At 40.3% G+C, this 26,794-nt stretch overlaps 1 protein-coding gene across 2 annotated transcripts in view; it reads right to left on the reverse strand.

Moving 5' to 3' along the window:
• Positions 1–26,794, reverse strand: part of DDAH1 (dimethylarginine dimethylaminohydrolase 1) — a 153,520-nt gene that overhangs the window by 15,622 nt on the left and 111,104 nt on the right. For both annotated transcript variants that reach the window (XM_027114226.1, XM_027114227.1), the window contains exons 3-4: positions 20,029–20,102; positions 19,106–19,225 (exon numbers count right to left, since the gene is read on the reverse strand). In XM_027114226.1, coding sequence (XP_026970027.1) covers positions 19,106–19,225; positions 20,029–20,102 — 194 coding nt within the window. The remainder of the gene's footprint in view (positions 1–19,105; positions 19,226–20,028; positions 20,103–26,794) is intronic.

A 26,794-nucleotide genomic window follows, 5' to 3' on the forward strand; every position in this document is an offset into this window, starting at 1 on the left:
CATCCCTGTCTTCTACCCACTACATGCCAGAAGCATCCACTTCACCGCCCGCCACATTATGACAAAAATATCTGCAGATATTGTTGGATGCTCCCCTGGGCGGGAGGGAGGGGCAAATTTGTCTCTGGTTGAGAACCACTGTTTTTAGGAGAAAGCTATCAAATCTATTCATATTTTAAAAGAAGAGCAGATACTTATGGGAGACAGCAGGAAAAACAACCAGAAAAAGAGAGAGAAATCAAACTTCCAAATAAGTATACCATTTACTCTTCTATTCTTCCTCTGAGTTAATAAGATCCCTGATAAGAAATGGATTGGTATTTAAGAAAAACACTGCTGTCCCCACATATCCTGTACAAGAAACCCAAATCCCCTGTAAATGACAACCAAACCACGGCTGATGAAGAGAGCAGCCGTCCTCACCTCACCTGCTCTTGTGTGGGGAGTTACCTGGGCTCTCTGCATTTCAGGTTTTACGTTTCTGAAATGGGGAGGAGAAATCGTGGTTTCCTTCTGATTTGGCCTTTGTTAGTGTCAGACAGTGAATGCTGATAAGGTACTCTGAGAACTTGGGAAAGTGATGTCATTTTATCAAGCCCACTTCTCTTTTACGGAGGTTCGGAGAGATAAAAAATTAAGTGACTTACCTCAAATCACGCAAAGGTAGTGAACCGCAAAGCTAGGACTAGATCCTGGATCTCACGACTCGGTCCAGGCCTTTTCTAGTGATCTTGGTTTGGTGGAGAGAATTTAAGTGGGACATGGAGCTTCCCTGGTGGCTCAGTTGTTGAGAATCCACCTGCCAATGCAGGGGACACAGGTTCGAGCCCTGGTCCGGGAAGATCCCACATGCCGCGGAGCAACTAAGCTCGTGTGCCACAACTACTCAGCCTGTGCTCTAGAGCCCACAAGCCACAACTACTGAGCCTGTGTGCCACAACTACTGAAGCCCGTGAGCCACAACTACTGAGCCCGTTGCCACAACTACTGAAGCCCACAAGCCACAACTACTGAGCCCGTGAGCCACAACTACTGAGCCCGTGAGCCACAACTACTGAAGCCTGCCTGCCTAGAGCCCGTGCTCTGCAACAAGAGAAGCCACTGCAATGAGAAGCCCGTGCACCAAAATGAAGAGTAGCCCCCGCTCGCCTCAACTAGAGAAAGCCTGCGTGCGCCACCACGAAGACCCAGCGCAGCCAAAAATAAATAAATTAAGAAAAAAAAAAAGAATTCAAGTGGGACAAAGAGGAACCATATCAACCCCTCCTCCACTCCCAAGTTAAGGAGTCTCTCTTCCCTTCAAGGTCTATTCCTTGATTTGTGGAATGTCCTAGACCAGTGGTTCTCAACCTTGGCTACACGTTAGAATCCTCTGGGGAGCTTTAAAAAATATATAGATTTCTGAGCCCCAACCGTAGAGATTTTTTATTTACTTGGTCTAGGGTGGGGAAAAACGTCACTGTTTCTTTTTAAATGCTTCCCCAGGTGACTCTAAATATGTAGACAGGATTGAGAACCACTATTCTGTGCCCTCTCTATAATTTCTACTAATTTGGGGGGCAGAGGGTGGTAGGGGAAAGGAGGCAGGTTATTCTCCTGTTGTCTCTGGCTCCACTGAATTAGATCCCTGCAGAGACACAATTATTTTACAGGTGCTATTCCTCTTTTAAATGATGTCAACATAAGCAGGGACCTCAGCCTTTCTTTGATTGCCTGAAAAAGAAAACCCTATTCACCTGGGTAACAGATTTTTCTCAAGTTTGGCAGGTTGGAGTATTGCAGTAATATAGACACTTAAAATAGAATACGAAATGCTGGTGTTCTTCAAAGACTTGACAACTCTGGTTTGTGGTTCAGATCTCTTCTCTTTCCCTTTTCTCTCCTCTTTCCCCATCTCCACATTCCTATTCTAACAAAGGACGTTTTGCTTTCTCTTTTGCTGTATTATCTCCTGCTGATCCCAAGCCTTCAAGGGTCTCACCTTTCACCCCAAAGGACTTATTGTATTTTCCTAAACAAAGGTAATTCTCTCGTAAGAAGAATGCAGAGTTTAGCTCTTCCAAGGGCCTATGGACATTGTGGTTGCCTCCCACATGTCTAGTCTCTGCTTTCTTAGCAATCACCCCAGTTTTCACTTGTAAATCCACACCTCTCTGTGCAGCCCCCATAATCTGGGGGAAGCTAATTCCACCTCTGACTCCAGGACTGAGACTCTAGGCCAAAGGTTCCTTACTTGGTTCACAGTACCTGTAAGTGTCTCATTAATATTTTCATGGTGCCTTTAGGCCAAGAAAGAAAAAATGAAACCCAAACCAAAACCAACAAATAAAATAAACCCCTACAAATCTAACACTTTTGTTTATTAAGTAGTTAGGTCCAAACAACTTAATAGTAGAATTGTGTGTGATGTCTGACAGGTATATCTGTGTTCTTTTTGAAAAATTTAAATTTCTGCCGTGGTGCCCCTGTGAGTTTGTTTGTGGTGCCCTTGTGTGCCTTGATGCAGTCAGGAAACTGCAGCTCCAGAGAAATTCACCCCCTGGTTATATTAGTGGCTCAGGGATGGACAGATGATCGGTTTGGACTATTAAGAATGGACAAGATCTGAAAGAAGCTTCCTTACTTTTCTGAGAGGACTCATGTCCCCCTCCCTGAATGTGTGTGAAGAGGCAAGTAGCAAGGAGCTGCTGGCAACCACTTGCTCCCCTGAAGAGGAGCCAGCTTTATAATGAAGCTCATCTGTGGAAGGTGAAGAGAGAGGAAAGGCATCTGGGTCTTTGACAGCATCACTAAGCAGACCCATCAAACCTACCCTAAAGTCTGTATTACTTCAGAACTACATGGACCAGTAACTCTCCTCCACTGTTTCGGCCAGCTTGAACTGGGTTTTCTGTTCATGGCTAGTGAAGATAGATTTTTATCACTGAGAACTAAATTTGGTTGTGACAGAAAGTACCTGCCTCCTCAAAACAACTTTTAAAGGTTTATTTCTCTCTCGTGTGAAAGGTGTTTTGAGGTTGTAGCACAGTATAGTGACTTGACAGTCATCATGGGCTGAAGTTCTTCTAGCCTTTTGCTGTGTCCTACCTGGGATACAGCCCTTGTCCTCATGGTATAAAATAGTTGTTTATGCTCTATCACATCCCTTCCTCAAGATTCAGGAAGGGGAGAAGGGCACAACTCTTGCCTTTCAAATCCAGGCTTCCTGGATCTCATACAGAGCACCTCTACTTTCATATCATCGGGCAATGCTTAGTCTCATTGTTATACGTAGGACAAAGAAAGCTGAGAAATGTGGACGTTGTTCCAAGTGGCGATGTGCTCATATATATATATTTTAAATAAATAAATTTATTTATTTATTTATGGCTGTGTTGGGTCTTCATTGCTGTGCGCGGGCTTTCTCTAGTTGTGGCGAGCGGGAGCTACTCTTTGTTGTGGTGCTTGTGCTTCTCATTGTGGTGGCTTCTCTTGTTGCGGAGCACGGGCTCTAGGCATGTGGGCTTCAGTAGTTGTGGCACACGGGCTCAGTAGTTGTGGCTCACGGGCTCTAGAGTACAGGCTCAGTAGTTGTGGCGCATGGGCTTAGTTGCTCCACGGCATATGGGATCTTCCTGGACCAGGGCTTGAACCCATGTCCCCTGCATTGGCAGGCGGATTCTTAACCACTGCACCACACAGGGAAGTCCCAGAAATGTGCTCATTTAAAACTCAAGGTTCAGTTAATAAGAAGGAAGGGTAGTATGGAAGTTGGAGAAGGCAACTGACTCAATTGGTCATCAGTTGGTTCAGAGAGTAATAGTTTTTACATCCCCACTATTCATATTTTGACCTCCGCCCCTTTAGGTGATTGACATACTGTTTGGATTTAATTAAGTCAAGGTATCCAAGTCATCTCAGGTGGACAGATGATTATTAGAAGCTTCCAGTGAGCCACAGTCACATCACTGGCCCTCTGTGCAGGGCTTGGCATGGGGTAGGCGCTCAATACATAGTCGTTACATGTTGACTGAATGAGTGATCTTTCAGCAGTGCATTTTGGCATTTCAGTAACTCTTAAAATCCTCCTAAAATCTCCTGATGCAATTTCCTATAAGACACATTCACTCAGAGCTCAACCTTCAGTGAACAGCAAAGAAGAGCTGCCAGTTGGCGCTTGGGCCACATCCTTCTGTGCAATCAATACTTGTTACTGAAGATCCAGCTTTAATCAGCTTTGGGTGCTCTCCAGGGGTCCTTCTCAAATTCTCCCTAACAAGCTCATGGATGGGACCACACAACTTCCTACCCAAGTAAACATCTGAGTTTCCTTCCTCTCTCCACTATTCCTACTTGAAGAATTTAGTATCCTGCTTGTTTTCAAGCCACAGGACTTCACACCTTCAGACTTTTCTATTCAAGTCTAAGAGCCTACGTGCCTAATGAGAATTAGAGCAATAAGCACTCACTGCAGATATACTGTATTTTAATATGCAAATGCTATCAACAGAGAGAAAGGCACTAGATGGAACACATGATATCGTTTATTCTGGAAGCATTTCCCCCTAAAATGACACAGTATTTTAAAGAAAATTAGCTTTTCATAGGCACTTGTATTTCAATAATCTAGTGAAGTTTTGCATGGTTTTCTATCACATGAGAGTTATTTCTCTGCAGTGCCAGTTATGTTATTCAATAAGATACTATGCTGAATATTAAATGGCATTTTCTGTCCAAAGACACATGCAGTTTACTTTTAGCATGAATCTTCTCCCCCTGCCCTCAAATGCTAATGTATAGAAACTGATGTCTGGTGAACTCCAGAGTCAGTGCTTCTCACAGTGTGGTCTACAGATTACCTGCCTCTGAATCATGCAGCGGTTCCTGGGCTCCATGCCAGGGTTGCCGAATCAGAATTTCTTGTGGCGAACCCCAGAAGTGTGATGTGCGTTTCAAATGTGCACTCTGTGTGATTCTTGGGTACGCTAAAGTTTAAAAACCACTAACTTAGGGTTTTCAAATTAAATTAACATCATCATCACACATATTACCACTACTAATATTACAACTACTAGTAGCTAATCTATACTGAACTATTATCACTTGCCAGGGTATGGATGGAAAAAGAAATAGACAATTAGAAAATGTGCACAGAATGTAGCAGATTCAACACCTTTTATTTAGCTCCTAATAGGCTTTTTTTTTGAAACTCTGTACCAAGAGTCACCTCTGGATATGTGGTCACGGCTTTGAATTTGGTTCCACTTCAGAAAGGGATAAAAGGGAATGGCTTGTCGTAACCTATCTCCAAAGCTTTTTACATCTGTAGACAGGTAGTGTTTGGGTAATACCGGGCCCCAACTCCAGCACTCAGTGACCATAAATGAAAAACAGATTTAGAAATACTCTTAAAGATTGCTGGACTAATGTGACATTTTGAAAGATGAAAACAAGGAGAAACAGTAAGCAATTATTAAGAGCAGGGTAGTATACTGGAGTGGTTTTGCAAGAAGGCGGTGGCAAATTTACTTTTTTTTTTACAATTAAAAAAATTTTTTAGTGAAATATAGTTGATTTACAATATTGTGTTAATTTCAGGTGTACAACAAAGTGATTCACTTATTCATATATATATGAATATATATATTCTTTTTTAGATTCTTTTCTCTTATACGTTATTACAAGATATTGAGTATAGTTCCCTGTGCTATAAAGTAGGTTCTTGTTGGTTATCTATTTTATACATAGTAGTGTGTATATTTTAATCCCAAACTCCTAATTTATCCCCCCTACCCCAAATTTACTTTTAATTTGTTTCCTTGCATGTCATTATGTCTAAGGATGGCTGAAATCCCAGCATTGTATCTGGCAGTGTGGATGTATTCCCTAGAAGCTGGAGAATAATTTAGGGTTAAAATGTCACTTCTAATTTAGTGTCTACGTTTTACCATATGCTTTCTTAACCTTCAGCCAAGCAATAGGATACTCATCAACACCGAGGGCATTTAATACACGTGATGTCCACGGAGAAACAGTAACCCAAAACTCAACCATTCTCCCTCCAGCTCAACTGACACATTTCCTAATCTGTTCCATATCAAGAGTACTGGTGTTGGCCTGGTGAGACTGTCACATAGGTCATGCTGTGATGTACAGTTTCATCCCATGAGGCAGAAATCATCCTGGGTGTTTTGCAGTCTTCTGCCAACTCAATTCAGCCAGGAAACAATAGGACTCCGCTGGAGATGGAGGGCATGCAAATGTTAAAGTGATTTTTTTCGTGTGCTTTGAGAGTGAGTAGATAAAGATAATAAAAAAGAAATGGAAAAGGGTAAAGGACAGAGACTCCAAATTCAGATGAGCTGCTGTGTGCTGCCAATGGACACTGAAATGGAAGCCAACCCCGTTAAGTGTCTTACAAGCTTAGACGAAGGACGTCTACCAGAGTTGCTGTCAGTTGGATGTGTCTGAGTACAGCTCAGTTCTCAAACTGTGAATCTAGCTCAGTGAGATCCAGCAACACATTCTGCCCACCAGTTTTCTGTGGTTTGTTCCTGTGTTGATGGAGAGAACTGAATTCATGGTGACAGTGAGAGTTTGAACTCTTTTCCGAGAATTCCACCAAAGGCGCCCCATCTGGTAGTCATTTCTGAAGTAATTTTGTTGATCATTGCTCCCTAGGGCCTAGTACAGTGCCTGGTACACAACAGGAGTTCCATAAATATCTGTCCAAGTGTTGACCTGCTCCTTTCCCTTCCCCTGCCCTTTCAAGCCCATCAGTTACAATGTTCTGTTATTTCTCTACAGAGAACTCACCTCCTGCACGGGGCTCTTCATTTTCACGCCTGCTTCCCCAGTCCAGACCCTCCTGTCCTTTATTTCCGGACTGTATGATGGTACCTAACTAGTTTTATTACCCCTAATCTTTCTTCCTGTTGATCATTCCAGGCATAATGTCAGACGGATCTTTTTGAAACACCACCTTTTACACCTTTGCTTAAAAAAACTTTGAGAGGCTCCCCACAGCCTGCAGATAAGACCCCAATTCCTTTACTTTTGGACCAGCCCCAGCTTACTCCTTAGACCTTAAATCTCTTTCTTTCCCTGCACATACCCCTTGTTCTAGCCATTGTCTGCTGATTATAAAATAGCTATCCCCCCAGTCATCTTGTTTGTAGTGACCACTCATCCTCTGTGCCCGTATATGGCTTGCTGTTCATTCAGGTCCACCCAGACTTTGGCTCTCACCTCCTGAGATCACTCCATCCTTGGAACTCCCATCACTTCTACTAGGACCTTGGGACATTTAGTAGGCGTTTGCCTTATCTTACACCGACACTGTCCTGTTTCTCCAGTTCAGCTGGAAGGGTCTTGAGGGCAGAGACTGTTTCTCATTCATCTCAGTGTCGCCGTGTGTGAGACACTATCTTTCATACAGTTGCTGCTCAATAAATTGCTATATGATGCTCAAGAAGCCCGAGCTTCAAACTCAGCTGTGCTCTTTTTTTTTTTTTTTTTTTTTTGCGGTACGTGGGTCTCTCACTGTTGGCGCCCTCTCCCGTTGCGGAGCACAGGCTCCGGACGCGCAGGCTCAGCGGCCATGGCTCACGGGCCCAGCCGCTCCGCGGCATGTGGGATCTTCCCGGACCGGGGCACGAACCCTGCATCGGCAGGTGGACTCTCAACCACTGCGCCACCAGGGAAGCCCCGTGCTCTCTTTTCAATCACCTTTTGAAAAGCCTTTTTTGCAGAAGAGACAGCAATAAAAGGTTTTGGAAACCCTACCTTTTTTTTTTTTCTATCAGATTTTTATGTATGAATTAGGATATGATGTTGTTTGTCAATCAAAATTAATAGTTATATATGCAATTGAAGCCTCCTCAAATAAAAATGGAACTAGGATGGAGTCTTCTGCGCTTTTCTATCCTTAAGCAGGCATGAAAAACTCAGCTAAGCACAAGTCTTCTATCACTTACAGCCACTGAAAGGACGATGTCACAGTGGTCAAGAGTCTACAGTGAACCCACTTTGGAACTATCTATATCACTGGGAGCTTTATAATTAAATGGTTGCTACTTTTTGCCAAGTTTGAGACACAGTCCTTCACCTTGACTGCCTGTCATGAAATTTCCAACGGGGAGGAACGAAGCTCTCATTCCCTAGAGAGGCTGTTTCAACTTTGTTTTTTCAGGACAAGACTGAGTACAGGAGACAGGGGTCACACAGGGACAGCAGGAGGCAGAGCCAGAAGGACAACCTGTGAATTTGGATTCTAAGTTCTCTGCTTTGCCCTCAAATCCATTTTGGCCCTTTTGACAGTCATGCTTCTTTAGTAGAATCAACATATGATTATTTTTAAAAGTAAGTTCTCTAATATCAGTATGAAGTTTAACCTTATTTTTCCTCTTTGACACACATCTCTGTACAGCAGGATCAGGTCCTGTTAGATTTTTCTGTGTGTATGTGTTGGGGGAGAGGGTATGGAAACATGAGCCAAATGCAAATTTCCTATTCTCAGAAAATGATAAAATGAGTGATTTTTGATAACTCAGAATAATTTTTTTGAATTTTATTTTACTTATTTTTTATACAGCAGGTTCTTATTTGTTATCCATTTTATACATATTAGTGTATAAATGTCAATCCCAATCTCCCAATTCATCCCACCACCACCACCCCCACTGCCGCTTTCCCTGCTTTGTGCCCATATGTTTGTTCTCTACATCTGTGTCTCTATTTCTGCCCTGCAAACCAGTTCATCTGTACCATTTTTCTAGATTCCACATATATGCGTTAATATACGATACTTGTTTTTCTCTTTCTGACTTACTTCACTCTGTATGACAGTCTCTAGGTCCATCCATGTCTCTACAAATGACTCAATTGTGTTCCTTTTTATGGCTGAGTAATATTCCAGTGTATATATGTACCACATCTTCTTTATTCATTCATCTGTCAATGGGCATTTAGGTTGCTTCCACGACCTGGCTATTGTAAATAGTGCTGCAAGGAACACTGGGGTGCATTATGGTTTTCTCTGGGTATGTGCCCAATAGTGGGATTGCTGGGTCATATAGTAATTCTATCTTTAGTTTTTTAAGGAAAATCCATACTGTTCTCCATAGTGGCTGTATCGGTTTACATTCCCACCAACAGTTCAAAAGGGTTCCCTTTTCTCCACACCCTCTCCAGCATTTGTTGTTTGTAGATTTTGTGAGGATGCCCATTCTAACTGGTGTGAGGTGACACCTCATTGTAGTTTTGATTTGCATTTCTCTAATAATTAGTGATGTTGAGCAGCTTTTCATGAGCCTCTTGGCCATCTGTATGTATTCTTTGGAGAAATGTCTATTTAGGTCTTCTGCCCATTTTGTGATTGGGTTGTTTGTTTTTTTTAATATTGAGCTGCATGAGCTGTTTACATATTTTGGAGATTAATCCTTTGTCCGTTGATTCATTTGCAAATATTTTCTCCCATTCTGAGTGTTGTCTTTTCGTCTTGTTTATGGTTTCCTTTGCTGTGCAAAAGCTTTTAAGTTTCATTAGGTCCCATTTGTTTATTTTTGTTTTTATTTCCATTTCTCTAGGAGGTGGCTTCAAAAAGATCTTGCTGTGATTTATGTCCAAGAGTGTTCTTCCTATGTTTTCCTCTAAGAGTTTTATAGTGTCTGGTCTTACATGTAGGTCTTGAATCCATTTTGAGTTTATTTTTGTGTATGGTGTTAGGGAGTGTTCTAATTTTATTCTTTCACATGTAGCTGTCCAGTTTACCCAGAACCACTTATTGAAGAGACTGTCTTTTCTCCATTGTATATCCTTGCCTCCTTTGCCATAGATTAGTTGACCATAGGTGCGTGGGTTTATCTCTGGGCTTTCTATCTTGTTCCATTGATCTATATTTCTGCTTTTGTGCAAGTACCATATTGTCCTGATTACTGTAGCTTTGTAGTATAGTCTGCAGTTAGGGAGTCTGCTTCCTCCAGCTCCATTTATTTTCCCTCAAGACTGCTTTGGCTATTCAGAATCTTTAGTGTCTCCATACAAATTTTAACATTTTTTGTTCTAGTCCTGTAAAAAATGCCATTGGTAATTTGATAGGGATTGCATTGAATCTGTAGATTGCTTTGGGTAGTATAGTCACTTTCATAATATTGATTCTTCCAATCCAAGAACATGGTATGTCTCTCCATCTGCTTGTGTCATCTTTGATTTCTTTCATCAGTGTCTTATAGTTTTCTGAGTACAGGTCTTTGACGTCCTTAGGTAGGTTTATTCCTAGGTATTTTATTCTTTTTGTTACAATGGTGAATGGGATTGTTTCCTTAATTTCTCTTTCTGATCTTTTGTTGTTAGTGTCTAGGAATGCAAGAGATTTCTGTACATTAAGTTTGTATCCTGCAACTTTACCAGATTCATTGATCAGCTCTAGTAGTTTTCTGGTGGCATCTTTAGGATTCTCTATGTATAGTATCCTGTCATCTGCAAACAGTGACACTTTTACTTCTTTTCCAATTTGTATTCCTTTTATTTCTTTTTCTTCTCTAATTGCCATGACTGGGACTTCCAAAACTATGTTGAATAATAGTGGTGAGAGTGGACATCCTTGTCTTGTTCCTGATCTGAGAGGAAATGTTTTCAGCTTTTCACCATTGAGAATGATGTTTGCTGTGGGTTTGTCATATATGGCCTTTTTTATGTTGAGGTAGCTTCCTTCTATACCCACTTTCTGGAGAGTTTTTATCATAAATGGTGTTGAATTTTTTTAAAAGCTTTTTCTGTATCTATTGAGATGATCATATGGTTTTTATTTTTCAGTTTTTTAATATGGTGTATCACATTGATTGATTTGCATATATTGAAGAATCCTTGCATCCCTGGGATAAATCCCACTTGATCATGGTGTATGATTCTTTTAATGTGCTGTTGGATTCTGCTGTATTTTGTTGAGGGTTTTTGCATCTATATTCATCAGTGATATTGGTCTGTAATTTTCTTTTTTTGTAGTATCTTTATCTGGTTTTGGTATCAGGGTGATGGTGGCCTCGTAGAATGAATTTGGGAGTGTTCCTTCCTCTGCAATTTTTTTTTTTTTTTTTTTTTTTGTGGTACACGGACCTCTCACTGTTGTGGCCTCTCCCGTTGCAGAGCACAGGCTCCGGACGCGCAGGGCCTAGCCGCTCGGCAGCATGTGGGATGTTCCCGGACCGGGGCACAAACCCGCGTCCCCCGCATCGGCAGGTGGACTCCCAACCACTGCACCACCAGGGAAGCCCCCTCTGCAGTTTTTTAGAAGAGTTCAAGAAAGATGGGTGTTAGCTCTTCTCTAAATGTTTGATAGAATTCACCTGTGAAGCCATCTGGTCCTGGACTTAAGCTTGTTGGAAGATTTTCAATCACAGTTTCAATTTCACTACTTGTGATTGGTCTGTTCATATTTTCTATTTTTTCCTGGTTCAGTTTGGAAGGTTATACCTCTCTAAGAATTTGTCCATTTCTTCCAGGTTGTCCATTTTATTGGCATAGAGTTTCTTGTAGTAGTCTCTTAGGATGCTTTGTATTTCTGCGGTGTCTGTTGTAACTTCTCCTTTTTCATTTCTAATTTTATTGATTTGAGTCCTCTCCCTCTTTTTCTTGATGAGTCTGGCTAAAGGTTTATCAATTTTGTTTCTCTTCTCAAAGAACCAGCTTTTAGTTTTATTGATCTTTGCTATTGTTTTCTTTGTTTCTATTTATTTCTCCTCTTATCTTTATGATTTCTTTCCTTCTACTAACTTTGGGTTTTGTTTGTCCTTCCTTCTCTAGTTCCTTTAGGTGTAAGGTTAGGTTGTTTATTTGAGATTTTTCTTGTTTCTTGAATAACTCAGAATATTTTAATAAAAAATTTTAGCATACCAAATGGATTGAGTGATGCCATTCAAGTTACTAACCAGTTAGGTGTTGTATTTTAAGCTATACAATGTTGAACTCTAGGCAGCAAAAGAGTAAGGAGTTTCTAACTTTCGATGGTTTTTAATTTGGACACTTTCTCTAACTTTTACTGCTGTTTGGAAGATGTTCTTTTGTACCTCTATTACAGACATAGTGATTACTTCTTGTGGTGCACATTATTCAGTGTCCTAAGCTAGGTGCTTTTGGAAGTTGTAGGAATCCTTAAAGGCAATGGCTTTCAACTTAGTCTGTGCACCAGAATCACCTGTGGTGCTTTTAAAAGTGCAGATGCTTGGTAGAGGACAGACGTGTGGTTGTCAAGGGGGAGCGGGTCGGGGAGAGAAGGATTGGGAGTTTGGGAATAGCAGATGCAAACTATTACATATAGAATGGATAAACAACAAGGTCCTACCATCTTGCACAGGGACCTATATTCAATAGCCTGTGATAAATCATAATGGAATAGAATATGAAAAAGAATGTGTATGTATATATATATGTATAACTGAATCACTTTGCTGTGCAGAAGAAATAACACAAGATTGTAAATCAACTATACTTCAATAAAATAAATTTAAAAAAATGCAGATGCTTGGGCTGGATATCAGACCCAGAGCATCAGAATTTTCTGAGATAGGCCCAGGGCAGTGTGTTTTCAGAAAGTTCTTGAGGAGATTTTAATCCACATCTCTCACCGGGAACCACTAATTTAAGGTCACTCAGAGGCTTTTTCTTTAGTAAGCAAGAGTCTTGGATTTAAGGGGAAAGACCCCTTAAAAGGCCATTTGCTCAACCACCTAACAAGACGCTTGAGCTCCTGCAATGACATCCCATAAAGTCTGTTGAATACTTTTTGATGTCCATCGTATAATGGATGGAATTGACAGTGCTTTAAATATAATTTTTCCTTTTTTTTTCTTTGACATTTTCTTGAAATAATAATTTTTTTTAAGAGAAAAAAAATTATTTTTCCCTTTCTCCTACTTGGCTAGTTTTGCCTTCTTCCTGCCTTGGGAATTGCTGCTGATAATCAGCAAGGCTGTTTTGGTCTCACAGCTTCGGATTATTTATTGCCCTATCATGCCAAAGCATTTTATTTGGCCTTGCCAGCCTTGTTGGCATACAGCTCTGGGACTATTGTCAGATAAGGCAACTGCTGCTAGGAAAAGAAGCATAAACAGTTGTTACAAACTCAGAGTCTATTTGATTTTTGTGTTTTAATTTCTTAATTCAGGCATGATAGATTATTTTTTTTTTAAATTATTGTCTTGTGGATCTGGTGAATACAACTGGAACAGACAATCTGATACTGAGACTAAATTAAACGTGCAATGGATTGTCAATTTGCCCTTCACAGTATAGACCCAAAGCGGGAAATCTTGTGGCTACAGACTGTAATTCCCTGTGGCAACAAATGAAAATGCAAAGTCTTTATTTTTCTATTTCAATCACCCTGTTGATACTAGTTACCTCTCATTCTGTCTTTTGGTTTTTGCTCTTGCTGTTCCAGTTGTCATTAAAGGAAATTCCAGGCAATTAAAAAAACATACAAAATCCAAACACATCAAGGGTTTTTCCATCTGCATGTTTTATATGACCACCTATAAAATAACATGGACATTTTTGGACATAAAATCAATGCTGAAGCTGAGTCAAAACGAGAAGAAGTACTGAGTGACCTCTATTATATAGTTAGTCATTCAAAAGAAAAACACGCTGTATCCTATGCCATTTAAATTAGCTTAAAGCAAGCAGCCTATGTCCTCATTCAAGGAATCTTACAAATGTAATTCATTATTTCAGGAAGTAGATAAAAAACTTAAAGACATTTCCATCCAAATGCATTATGATCATTTTAATTAAAATTACAAGCATACTGGAATTCCATGTACTATATTTCAGTTCCATTTATATGACAAAGGCACAAAAAATGGAGTGGTGATCTCATAATTCTTTTCTTACCACATCCTTTTAGTACTTCTATTAAAAGTCTTCTTAAACAATAATTCACTGTGATATAAAAGAATAAAATTATTAATAAAAGAAAGGCCACTAAATAAAACTGCAGATGCCCTACGGAGAAAATACCTGGTCTCCTGTGTGGGGTTAGGTTAGGAAGGTGGGGATGCGCCTCTTGCCTCCTGGCCAGCTGATGATACACCCCACTCCCCCGCCACAACATGTCAGTGCCACAAGTTCCTGGAGCTCCAAGCTTGGGTAGAGCGGCAGCTTCCTCATCTGATTAGTTTCAGGAAAGTTTTAGCTAAGTGTCACTCTTCCCAACTTCCTTTCCTTCTCTCCCTCACTCCCTCCCTTTGTCCTTCCTTCCTTCCTTTCTCTCTCCCCGCCCCCCCCTGCAGTTGCCTGGAAGGCTGAATGCTACCAAGGAGACTGAGTTAAAAATCATTACTGTGAGTCCCTCCTGAGGGCAAGAATTACGATCTGTCCTTCTGTGACAGAGAGCATGTAATTAATCCAGGTTTCTGGAAAGCAAGTCAATTTTGTCACAGATCTAGAAAAAGAACAGGTGAGATGTGGTGCAAATCTACTCTTTATCATGTCTTTTATCCTCCCCAACTTTACTGACATACAAAGGGCAATTAAAAATTGTATATATTTAAGGTTTACAAAGACCGGCAGGCAAGGGGAAATGGGGAGATATTGGTCAGGAGGTACCAAGTTTGTCTTTTTTTCCTTAGCTAAAAAAAAAAACCACCAGCCTAGTCTGTGGACAAGACAGGCATCATATAGGCGATAAAGCAGGAATTTGAGACTTAGACCCAGCTACTGGAGAAGTATTTCTGTAAGTTAATCACAGCCCACTTCCAACAATATATGTGTTTTTATTAAACTTTAAAAATTAAAGTGTAACATACAAGATGGCCCTCCACACCATGACTCTCTCCCTCTTTTTTTTTTTCTTTTTTTGCGGTACGCGGGCCTACTCACTGTTGTGGCCTCTCCCGTTGTGGAGCACAGGCTCCGGACGCACAGGCTCAGCGGCCATGGCTCACAGGCCCAGCTGCTCCGCGGCATGTGGGATCCTCCCGGACCGGGGCATGAACCCGCGTCCCGTGCATCGGCAGGCAGACTCTCAACCACTGTGCCACCAGGGAAGCCCTCCCTCCCTCTTTTTAAAGTAACTACTATTCTGACTGCTAACAGCATAGAGTAGTTTTATCTCTTGTTTAACTTGAAGTGAATGAGGTAATATAATATGTACTTTTTGGAGGTTGGCTTCTGTTGCTCAAATTATGTTTGTGAGCAGTAGTTCCAGCTGGGTGGCAACTGGAGTTCTCATCTTTTTGAGAAGACAAACATTCCTCCTGGAAGAGTACTAGTAGATATACTGCCTACACACGAATTAATTACTCTTATAGTATTTTCTTTTATAGCTAGAGGAGCAGGATGAAGGTAGTGATTGCCCAGGGGTATGAAGGCAATGATGAAAAGTGTAGGAGAAAAACTATAGCAAGGGCAGATTGCTCTAAAGGCTAATTTTGCTTAGATAATAGTATTTGTAGGGTAAGACTTGGTATCAAATATCTTTAGTAATTTCAAATCAACCTAATCTCCAGTACTTTGACCGTATCAACAGTAAAATATGGTAATAATAGGTCCTCCTTTCTTCCTTCCCTGTATTAGATAATCACTGTGTTAAGTGTGTATTAAATGTACTCTGCATTCTGGGCTTTTTAGCAGAGAATTGCTAGATGGACTATTTCATTTAAATATACAATGCATACACTATTAAATCTACTACAACTGAGACAGGCATGATGACTGTCTCCACAAGAACCCACTTCATTAACCAAGAATAGATTGCAACCCATTACAAAGTGTTTCAAATGCAATAAGACTACCCAGAAACTCTTGGGCTCTCAGCTTTGCAAGAATATGCAAGAAGTAGTTTTATAGACTCTGAAGGAAGCAAGTACTCAGCAAGCAGTGACAGATGTGGGACGCAATCAGGCTTTCAGTGTGTGGCACAGGAAGGCACAATTCACCTCTGTCTAAATGCTATGCCCTTCGAAGAAAGGCCCAAGTGGCCAGGGGTTTCTCTACAGAGACAAGACCGAGACATCAAGATTGGCAAAGGAAAAACAGATTCTGAGACCAAACTCATATCTTCCCTGAAACAGGTCAGATCCTGATAACAGCAAAAAATGGTAAGAGGGGAATAGTTGGAGAGAGGGGAGGATAAAGAGGGAGATTAGCTAGAACCAATCCATGGCAAAATAATTAGAAAAGGCTTTCCAACAGAAAAAGAATGGATATGGAGTAGGGCGGGCAAGTGGGGAGAGGAGAATCAGGGTCCAGGAAATCTGATTCTGGAACCATGAGATCCTATTCAAAATGCCTTATTTCATCTGTTCTCAGTATTTTCACTTGCGAAATGGAGAAAATACGCTTTCATTACTTGTAAATGATGTATTTGTCTCTGTCCATTTGTCTTCCTGCCTGTCTATATCAGTATTTATATGTCCAAATTAGTAGTAGGACTTACCCACTATCAATTTTACTGATTGATTTAATGCAGGAGCCCAAACTGTTCGCAAATAAATAAGCAGTTCAATTCACTAAATCTGAATTTCACTAACCCACCTATTTCTGACCTCATGGAGATCTCATTACTCTTCAGTTTGCTTTGCTCTCCTGCTTTTGCTACAAGGGAAGGTAACCTTTTTGATGCTAGGAACATGGCGGGTGGGCACTTGCTAACTCCATAGGCCCATAGTTTATGAAGCACATTTGCTGATGGAAAATTCAATCCCCAAAAATGTCTTTCTACTCGGTGAGGATTATTTATAGCTTCTGACACAGAAGGTTTCAAGTTTAGAGTGAACATCACTATTAACACTAACTCAAATGAACTTTAAAGGAAGGAGGACTATAAAATCCTCATCGGATGCCCTTAAAAGATGTGGTCTTAGAGGACTTGACAATGGGAAAGGAAAGATTAAGGGAGAAATGTGAGTGAGTTGCCAAGGCATACAATGGGACTTGGGGCTTGGCTTTCTTTTTTCATGTCATCAGTGGCCCTCTTTTCTGATTGCAGGGTCTTTCCCCTCCATTTTTTTTTTTTTTTTTTTTTTTTGCAAAAGGAATGATGGTCCAACACCTCTGTAGTAATACAGCCTCTTTTGCTCAGAGCCTGTGGGTACCCAGACTCCTACTTCATGGAGATAAACTCATCTCTTGCTCACTTTTACGTCCCAGCCTCTTTAGATGTCACCTGCCCCATCCAGCTATCTGGGAGCCCACAAAAAAACTCTTCATTAGTTGGGCTAGTTTGCCCACATCTCATGAATATATTTTGCTTAGTTTTTGCTTATTCCATGTCCCCACCTGTAACACTCTCTCACTGAATCCCACCCTGATAAATCCTTCAAGACCCACATCTAGCCACATTTTCTTCATGAAGTTTTCTCTGAATATCTAAACCTCAAGAGTTTCCTCTTCTCTGAATAATAGTTAGGGCTATTTCATATAACAGTGCTAGTTAACCATATTGTATTATCTCTTAGTTTGTTATATGTTAGTTTCTCCAGATTATTTAAATTAGGGACCAGTTTGAGTTAGGGACCTATTGGTTAGAGACCAAGCTATTTGAGTTAGGGACCTAGTTTACCCAAAATGGCAGATGGGGCTACTTTTTCTAGTTTGTCTACCCAGAGAGGTTCTTTCTGCTAATTCACACAAAGACACACTACAGACCAACTTCAGCCTTTTCCTTCTCTTGTAATCAATTTCAGACATGTACAGACCAACCCAGCTGCCATGGAGTTAGTCCCTGAGGAGAAATATAATCTTTCTAGATCCTCTAAGTAACACCATTCATCAGATGTTTTCCTTCAAGACACCATTTTTTTTTATATGCAGAAAGTTGACATAGCCTTCCAGCTGAAACAGAACAAAAGACATTCTCTAAAGGCAACAGAAAAAGCCCCAAATTCAAAATCTGAGGTAGATTGTTCAACAAGAATTGTTAAAGGTCCTAGAAATACAATCAGAGATACAGTTTGAGAAAAGGAAGAAAGGCCAAGTGAGCTGACTGAAGAAGTTGCAGATAATGCAAAGGGGAAAGTCAGCAAGTGGGAGGCAATGATTACTTCCCAGACAAACCATACCAAGTCTAGCACTGAGGCAGAAGAGTAAAGACCTGATAGGGCAAACAAATAAATTGTATACCTTGGGGCACACAGACTTCCTCTCTTTGCCTAAGAGGAGTTACTGTCTTGGTCCTCTAATAAGTCATGTGTAGTGCAGGACCACCTGAGAGGAGGGGGCAAAAAGTAGTCCCAGCCCACCATTTAGTATTAGCCTTGCGATCTGGGGTGAGCCACTCGATCTAGTTCTTAACTGCAAAATAGAGATAAAACCACCTCCCACATTTATTTATTCATCATTCTCTTTATTTAAGGACCACCATGGGCCAAGCACAAAGGCGCACATGGTGAGCAAAACAGACATGGTTTTTGCCCTTATGAAGTGTCCAGATAATCTCCCAGGTTGTTAGTTACAGAGACGAAATGTGCCTTTGAACTGTAAAGCACTGTAACGATGGAAGGTCTTCTTCACTATCAGTGACTTCCACTCTCAATCTAGCTATGTGACCCAAGGCAAGTTGTAATTTTTCTGGACTTTCCTTTCCTATCTGTGAAATAAGAAAATTTTCTTTCCTAAAATTTAAGTATTCCAATGCAAATGAAGAAGTTAAGATTTTTAGGTACTTCTGAATCATGTCTTTCTAAAAGATTATTATGAAATAGTTCAGAAATACAAAAGGATAAGAATGATGTAATGACCCCATGTGTGCCAATTACCTGACTTAGATAAAACATTACCAAGAGCTCTACTGGTGGGATGCCTTCCTTTTCCCCAGAAGAGATAACTGTGATGAGTTTGGTATTTATTTTTCTGAATCGGCCTTTCCAGGTAACCTGGTGTGTAAGTAAGAATGGTTCACCAGTGAAGAACTCTTCCTATAAGTGTACTTCCCAGGAAGAGTACTTATTAGGTGTTCCCAGTTCCTGATAAATGTGAGGTCATGACAGTGTACATCACAGAAAGCTCAAGTACCAGCCTGTTCTCTCCCTGCCACCCTTGCTTGCTGTCCACCCAGTAGACAGAATTAGGAAAACCATGCGGCAGGCACCACCTACTGCCTTTAGAAAGAGCAAAGTTTTATATTTACCTTGAGAGCCTTCTGTGCAGATTCACTGGATCCAATTGCGATTAGGTTAGGCCCAGCCATGCTGCAGAAACTCTTCAAGTGCAAAGCTTCGACCACTGGGACTGTGGAGACCGCATAGTCCTATGCATATAATAGAAACAAGTAGTTTGTCATTTCAGAATAATTCTAAAACGCATTCAAATCTGCTCAAAACATTCTTGCTCTTCTGGAGGCTGCCAGGGTCCCTGAACATCTGGAAGGAAAACTGGGACCCACAAGTTTGGATATTGCCAGTTAAATGAAGATCGCTTCTAAAAAGAAAGTGCAGAGCCCCCTTCCCGACGTGTGACTGCGTCAACAGCTTCACTGGCTGACCTATGCAGTGGGCTACTCTAGAAGGATGAATATCCTGTGTAAACAAGAGCCTCACATCGTCATGGGGAACAGAGCTTTTTGGGGATTACATCCCTTCCTAAGCAGTCTGGTGAGCCCATCTGCTAATGATCAATAGAGTAAAGGGACCTTGGGAGGATGTATGTGCAATGCCTAGCCGAGTTTCCAGCACACAGTAGGCACCCAAGTACAGGTGATCTTTGATTCCAATCTGAAAAATCCACATTTCATGTTAGAGGCAATTGGGACTCCAGATTTTTTTTTTAAGTCATCGATTGTGCCAGAAACATCTGCCAGGTGGTTGTATGAGTATACACTGGGAGAAAACAGATGTCCATGATAACTTTGTCTGTTGCTGCTGTGGGAGTCCCATGAAGCCTATTTATTAAGTTCTAGCTTCTAAAACTTCTAGCAAGCATACAAACATTAGGAATTATTTTGCAAAGCCTGTGACATAGAAATACCATTATTCATGACATATTGATTCAATGGGTCTATGAATGTTTATTAGGTAGTCACTCTGTGCCAGGCATAAATTATCCTTTACCTACCTTAAAAGTATCAGCCAAGATTTCAGCACCTCGTTGATTTGTCCTTTTGGAAAGGCCCACAAAAAACTCTCTGCCTGTAATACATGTCATGGAACACAGTCAGTGGGTGGCACCAGAGATGGCGTACTATTTCTCTATCTATAAATGAAGACCTTAAAGCATCACACAGTTCTTTCCTACCGTAGAGGGAAGCTCCACTTGTACTCTGACCCCTGCTCTCTTTACACAAATCTGGTTTCAAATTATTGCCTTTAAAAATAAACTTTTTAAATTCATAGACGCAGAAAGTAGAATGGTGATTGCCAGGGGCTGATGCAGGGGAGGAGGGAGGGGGGGAAATAGGGAGTCAGTGTTTAATGGGTATGATGTTTCATTTTGGGAAGGCAGAAAAGTGCTGGAGATGGATGGTGGTGATAGTTGCACAACGTGAATGTAGTTAATGACTCTGAACTGTACATTTAAAAGTGGTTAAATGGTAGATTTTATGTAATGTATATTTTACCACAATAAGAGAATAAAGTTTTTATTTAGGAAACCATAGAATTAAACACATTAATAACTTGTAATCAGAAATTAAGCAATAGCAATGACAAGTTAGCAGAGCTTCCTTTTTTTCCCCTAAAAGAACAATACTAGACAGTCTTGATCAGCTCAAATACCTTTTTCTATAATGTTGATATAAGGGCTGAAGAAACCATCTGGGTAAAGTGAGTTTAGTGCTGCCTGGTCTTCAGGTCTGAGCTCTAACAGCTGTTTTTAAAACAATACACCCATTTATTTCAAATCAACCATCAAAGGTTGATGAAGATAGTGCCTATCTACAAAGCACTAAAGTTTAGAAGAATGAAACTTTCTACTTATTTGGCTTTTCTGAAATTCTACAATTTTTCTTCTCAGAAGGCAAAACATTAAGTAAAAATGGTCTCCTAGTTATAGGCAAAAAAACAACTATAGTAGATAGAGTTAGGCAATACATAAATGTAGGAATTCTTATCCTCCCTTAATTCTTTGGAAAAGAATTTGACATGAAATGTGGAAAAAAAATTCCAAGAGAAATCAGTATATATTTTGCCTCAGAACAAGTACAAGAGGTGTAGCCATGGAGAAAGAATTGCTTGATAGACTTTACAGCTATTACAACTTTTATCTTCGTGGTGTCCTTATAAAAGGGGTAAAAGACATAGGTCAAATGATGTTATGATAAATTCCATTGGCTTATGCTGTTAGCAGACACAGGAATTGTTGACAGCATGTTGACAGTGTTTTTGGTAATGGTATGATTGTATTGTCCCTTAAGAAAACTCACTACATACAAATCAAAACTTAAGTAAGAGAAAGATCCTTTACTTAACAAAAGTATTACTCACTTTATTAAAAAAGTCAGTTGAAATTTAAAAAAAATCAAATTTCCTTAATTCTCTTCAGATAAATATAGATTTATAAATTAGATTTACATTTTTAAGAAAAACATTTAATGCATTAAGCAAATTTAAATGCATTTACAGTGGGCCTTCCACATTATTTCCATTTTAAAAGACTAAGATGAGATAGGAACGTACAAAGAAACGCAAACTGCTTATCTCTTTAAAAAGTAAGTTTAGGGCTTCCCTGGTGGCGCAGCGGTTAGGAATCTGCCTGCCGATGCAGGGGACAGGGGTTCGATCCCTGGTCTGGGAGGATTCCACATGCCGCGGAGCAACAAATCCTGTGCGCCACAACTACTGAGCCTGTGCCCTAGAGCCTGTGAGCCACAACTACTGAAGCCTGCGTGCCTAGAGCCTGTGCTCCACAACAAGAGAAGCCACCGCAATGAGAAGCCCATGCACCGCAACGAGATGTGGCCCCACTCTCCGCAACCAGAGAAAAGCCCGCTCGCAGCAACGAAGACCCAACGCGGCGAAAAATAAAATTAAATAAATAAATTTATTTTTTAAAAAAAGTAAGTTTAAGTTGGACTTCTGTTTCTAGCGGTATGGTGGGCTATATCCCTTAAATGGCCTTCCTGATAAAAACAACTGAAGTACTGGAATCAAAATATTAAAAAGGCTTTTTTTTGGTGTTGTGTCTCTTATGTCATTTTCTTCTATACCAATTCACCATCTTTTTTCTTTTTTCCTTCCTTACCTCATTCTTTCATAGGAGATATCAGGTCATTTGTTCTACTGACTTTCCTACAGTCTGGATTTGGTTGATTGCTTCCTTGTGTACCATCTAACATTAAATTGTTCCTTTATCCTTTGTATTTTTTGGCAAACTGATAGTCTATGTAGATGCTTCTTTAGATTCTTGTTCAAATGTTTTTTTTTTTTTTTTTTTTGGATAGGACTACTTCAGAGGTGGGGCTGTACTTCTATTGCATCACATCCTGAGGCACATGACTGACTGTCACACTTTCAGTGATGCTAGAATGATCAGTGTGTTCAGGTGGTATCAGCCGGATTCCTCCATTATAAAGTCCCCCACTCATTTTTTTTTTTTTTTTTTTTTTGCGGTACGCGGGCCTCTCACTCTTGTGGCCTCTCCCATTGCTGAGCACAGGCTCCAGACGCGCAGGCTCAGAGGCCATGGCTCACGGGCCCAGCCGCTCCGCGGCATGTGCGATCTTCCCGGACCGGGGCACGAACCCGCGTCCCCTGCATCGGCAGGCAGACTCTCAACCACTGCGCCACCAGGGAAGCCCCCCCCCCACTCATTTTTTAAAAATTGTTGTTTCATTCCTTTATCTTTTTTTTTTTTCCCCACCGTGTGGCATGCGGGATCTTAGTTCCCCGACCAGGGATTGAACCCGTGCCCTCTGCATTGGGAGTGTGGACTCTTAACCACTGGACCGCCAGGGAAGTCCCTCATATAAAAGTTTTTACATCCTTTGATGATCATCGCACAGGTCCATTGTTTTATTAGGGATCTACAATTACTGGCTAGAATTCTAAAAATAAAAACTTTTCTCAATCAAGTATTTGGTCTACTTGAAATAGAATTCACAAAGAAAAGATAGGCTAAATGCTTGAGTCTTTCCTTTAAATTTATCAATTATCACAATAATGAGTTGGTATCCCAGCAACTTATAATAATGACAAATATGTTTTTTTAAAAAACATCATTATCCACTAATAAGCCAAAGAATAAATCATAATGGAAATCAGAAAATATTTGGAATTAATGATAACAAAAATATTCATATCAAAACACAAAGGATTCAGCTAAAGCTGTACTTGAAAAGCTTTACAGCCTTAAATGCTTACTTTAAGAAGAAGAAAGGTTCAAAATTAAAGAGACAAAATTCCACCTTGAAATTCAAGGAAAAAAGAACAATAAAAACAAAGGAATTTGAAGGAAGGAAATACAGGTAGAAACAGGAAGAGAAAAGGAAACATATAAGAGAGAGGGTTTAATAAAGCCCAAAGTTGGTTCTTTGAAAAGATTAATACAATTGACAGATCTCTGGCAAGAAATAGAAGGCACAAATAAACATTATGAACGAAAAGGGGACATAGCTGTAGTTGTCGTGAAACTTAAAACAGATATTAAGAAAATATGAATAACTTTATAGCCAACATTTTAAAAACTTAGATAAAATAAATAAAGTCTCAGAAAACAAAACTCACCAAAACTGGCTCAGAAAAACCTCAATAGTCATATAATCATTACAGAAACAGAATTGGTTTAAAATCTCCCCACAAAGAAAGCACCAGGTCCACAGGGCCTGTTTATAGGTAAGTTCTACCAAAGTTCAAGGAATGCACAATTAAAGTTGTACTGATTTTAGAGAACAGAAACATAGGAAATATTCCCTAATACATTTCATATGAGGTTAACATAGCTTCAACCAAAGCCAGACAAGGATAACAAAAAAGAAAAATTATAGGCCACAGAAACAAAATCTTAAACAATCATCTAATTGTTTAGATAATTAAACAATTAAATACACACTAAATACAGCACTAATAAAAAGCGAATATATCTTCATCAAGTTTGATTTCATCCCAGGGATGTAAACTTTGACCATTGATATCAGAAAATCAATTAATGTAATTAACCACATCAATAGATTAAAGAAAAAAATCACATAATCATTGAATCAAAATAAGAGTTCACCACCTGAAATTCCATTTCTAGCCATTTACTTTAGAGAAACTCTTATACACGTCCCCAAGAGACACACACAAGACTGTACATAGCAGCATTGAAGATAGTAGACAAAAACTGAAAAGCACTCAAACATACATCAACAGTAAAATGAATAAATACATCATTCGGTATTCTTACCATGGAATTCCACACAGCAGTGAAAATAAATGAACTCCAGCTACATGGATCAAGTTAGATCAACGGCAGAAAAATCACACAAGAGTTCATACAGTATCACCCTAATTACCGAAGCCGTAAGAAAAGCGAAACTAAACAACATATAATTTTAGGAATGCATATATTGAGGTAAAACTCAAAGAAAGACAAGACAGTGATTAACACAAAATTCAGGCTACCTCAAGCTGGGAGGAGAGAAAGTTTGGGAGTGGGGCTTCCATGGTCCTGGCAATGTTCTATTTCTTAAGCCAGGTGTTAGGTACTCAGGTGATCATTTTTATTATTGGTCTTTAAACTGTACATAAACATTTTATAACTCTTTTTTATATGCTCCATATTTCACAAAAATAAATAAATAAATAAATAAATAAATGAAAGTAGAGGTAAGTTGATGTTGTCTATTTAAGAGAAATAGGACTGAAACAACTTCTACCAGTAGCTGCTTGCTTGACTGACAGAGTTCCCAGCAGAACTGGAGCTGGAAACCTCTTTCCTTCTGTCCATTTCCTGATGAATTATTAATGAAGCTCTGAGTTACAGAAGGAAGAAGACACAGAGTGTATGGGAAGCGCTCCAGATTTTGGTTCTTACTCAACTGCGTAATCTAAAAATTGAGTGGTGATGTTTGTACAATGTTGTGAATGTAATTAATGCCACTCCAATTGTACACTGAAAGATGGTTAAAATGGCAAATTTTATGTTATATATATTTTACTACAATTTTTAAAAAGGGAAAAAATCGAGAAGTAGGAAATAGAAGGTAGGACCACACATTAGGTATGAATGAGAAGCCAAGCAGATAAAGATCTTAATATCACAACACTATCTCAGTTTTCAATAACATACTTTTAAGGTATTCAGTATTGAATAATACCAAAACAAAGCTTACAGATAGTGTCCAAGGCAAACCTCAATACTTAGTACCTTATTAGAAGTTATGGGAAAAACATTAGGCTTGAGATGCTGTGGAAAGACCTTTGACCAATGGAAGAGGTTCCTAAACTTTGCCGAAACAATGAGAAGATTTTAGGGAATCTTGTTCAGCTCAGCTGTTGAGATAACTAAACGGCTGTGAATACAGCTTGCATTTTTTTGTTTTTTTTTTTAATAAATTCGTTTTATTTATTTATTTAGCTGCGTTGGGTCTTCGTTTCTGTGCGAGGGCTTTCTCTGGTTGCGGCAAGCAGGGGCCACTCTTCATTGCGGTGCGCGGGCCTCTCACTGTCGCGGCCTCTCCTGTTGTGGAGCACAGGCTCCAGATGCACAGGCTCAGTAGTTGTGGCTCATGGGCCCAGTTGCTCCACGGCATGTGGGATCTTCCCAGACCAGGGCTCGAACCCGTGTCCCCTGCATTGGCAGGCAGATTATCAACCAATGCACCACCAGGGAAGGGAAGCCCCTACAGCTTGTTTTAAATCATTCTTCAAATAGCATCAGTACCTGCTCACAGCAAGTTATTTATTATACAGCTATGTTCTGGTAAAAAAGAATTTTATTGTAAGGAAGTGTGAGTAACACATCTAGCTTTTCACAAAAGCCTGTTTTCTAAGAGAAACAGACTGTTGTTCTGTGCTACTGAAAAGAATGAAAAGTGCCATCAATGGGAGACACAAAGAATATTCTAGGGGCTTCCCTGGTGGCGCAGTGGTTGAGAGTCCGCCTGCCGATGCAGGGGACACGGGTTCGAGCCCTGGTCTGGGAAGATCCCACATGCCGTGGAGTGGCTGGGCCCGTGAGCCATGGCCGCTGAGCCTGCGCGTCCGGAGCCTGTACTCCGCAACGGGAGAGGCCACAGCAGCGAGAGGCCCGCGTACCGCAAAAAGAAAAAAAAAGGAATATTCTAAACGGAACTTACTAGGCAGATTCAAAGAATGCCTGAGTCGGCTTCGACACAACTGGAGCTGAGAATGCAGCGTAGGTCTCTCTGACCCCTTGTTCTGTATTCTTATGGCTCAGTGGGTGTGCACATCAAACCCCAGAGGGAGGCCCATTGCCTGTGACCGTGGTGGCACAGGCTGTGCAGGGCACAACTCCAGGGGACGTTTTCCACAAACCTATGATAAAAATGGCGCCCCCTGGGGCTCGGTGACACAGTCCCCGCTCACAAGTATGTGACACCAAGCAAGGAACTATGTGAATGTCCCAGGATAAAGACTCCTCCTCCTCCAGGAACATTAATTTTTTCAAAATTTAAGTTATATAAAACATTTTTATATTAAAATGAAGATGGCTATATTTTGTCTATATACATGGGATTCGATACAAAATTCACATCAGCTAAAATATTGGACTTCCAAGAAGCTCCGTGCTTTCAGTGGGCCACATGGGTCTACATTCCCAAATCTCTGGGGACCAGCCTCTGCTGTTAGGGCTACATCTGCGAAACAGGTGTTTATTCTTTGACAAGTAGGGGAAAATAAACTCTCATTATCAATTAAAAATTATTGATTGTCTTGTTTAT

This window comes from Aethalodelphis obliquidens, unplaced genomic scaffold (assembly GCF_003676395.1).
Source record: "Aethalodelphis obliquidens isolate GAN/ISIS:26980383/991018 unplaced genomic scaffold, ASM367639v1 scaffold13, whole genome shotgun sequence".
NCBI classification, from domain to species: Eukaryota; Metazoa; Chordata; class Mammalia; order Artiodactyla; family Delphinidae; genus Aethalodelphis; species Aethalodelphis obliquidens.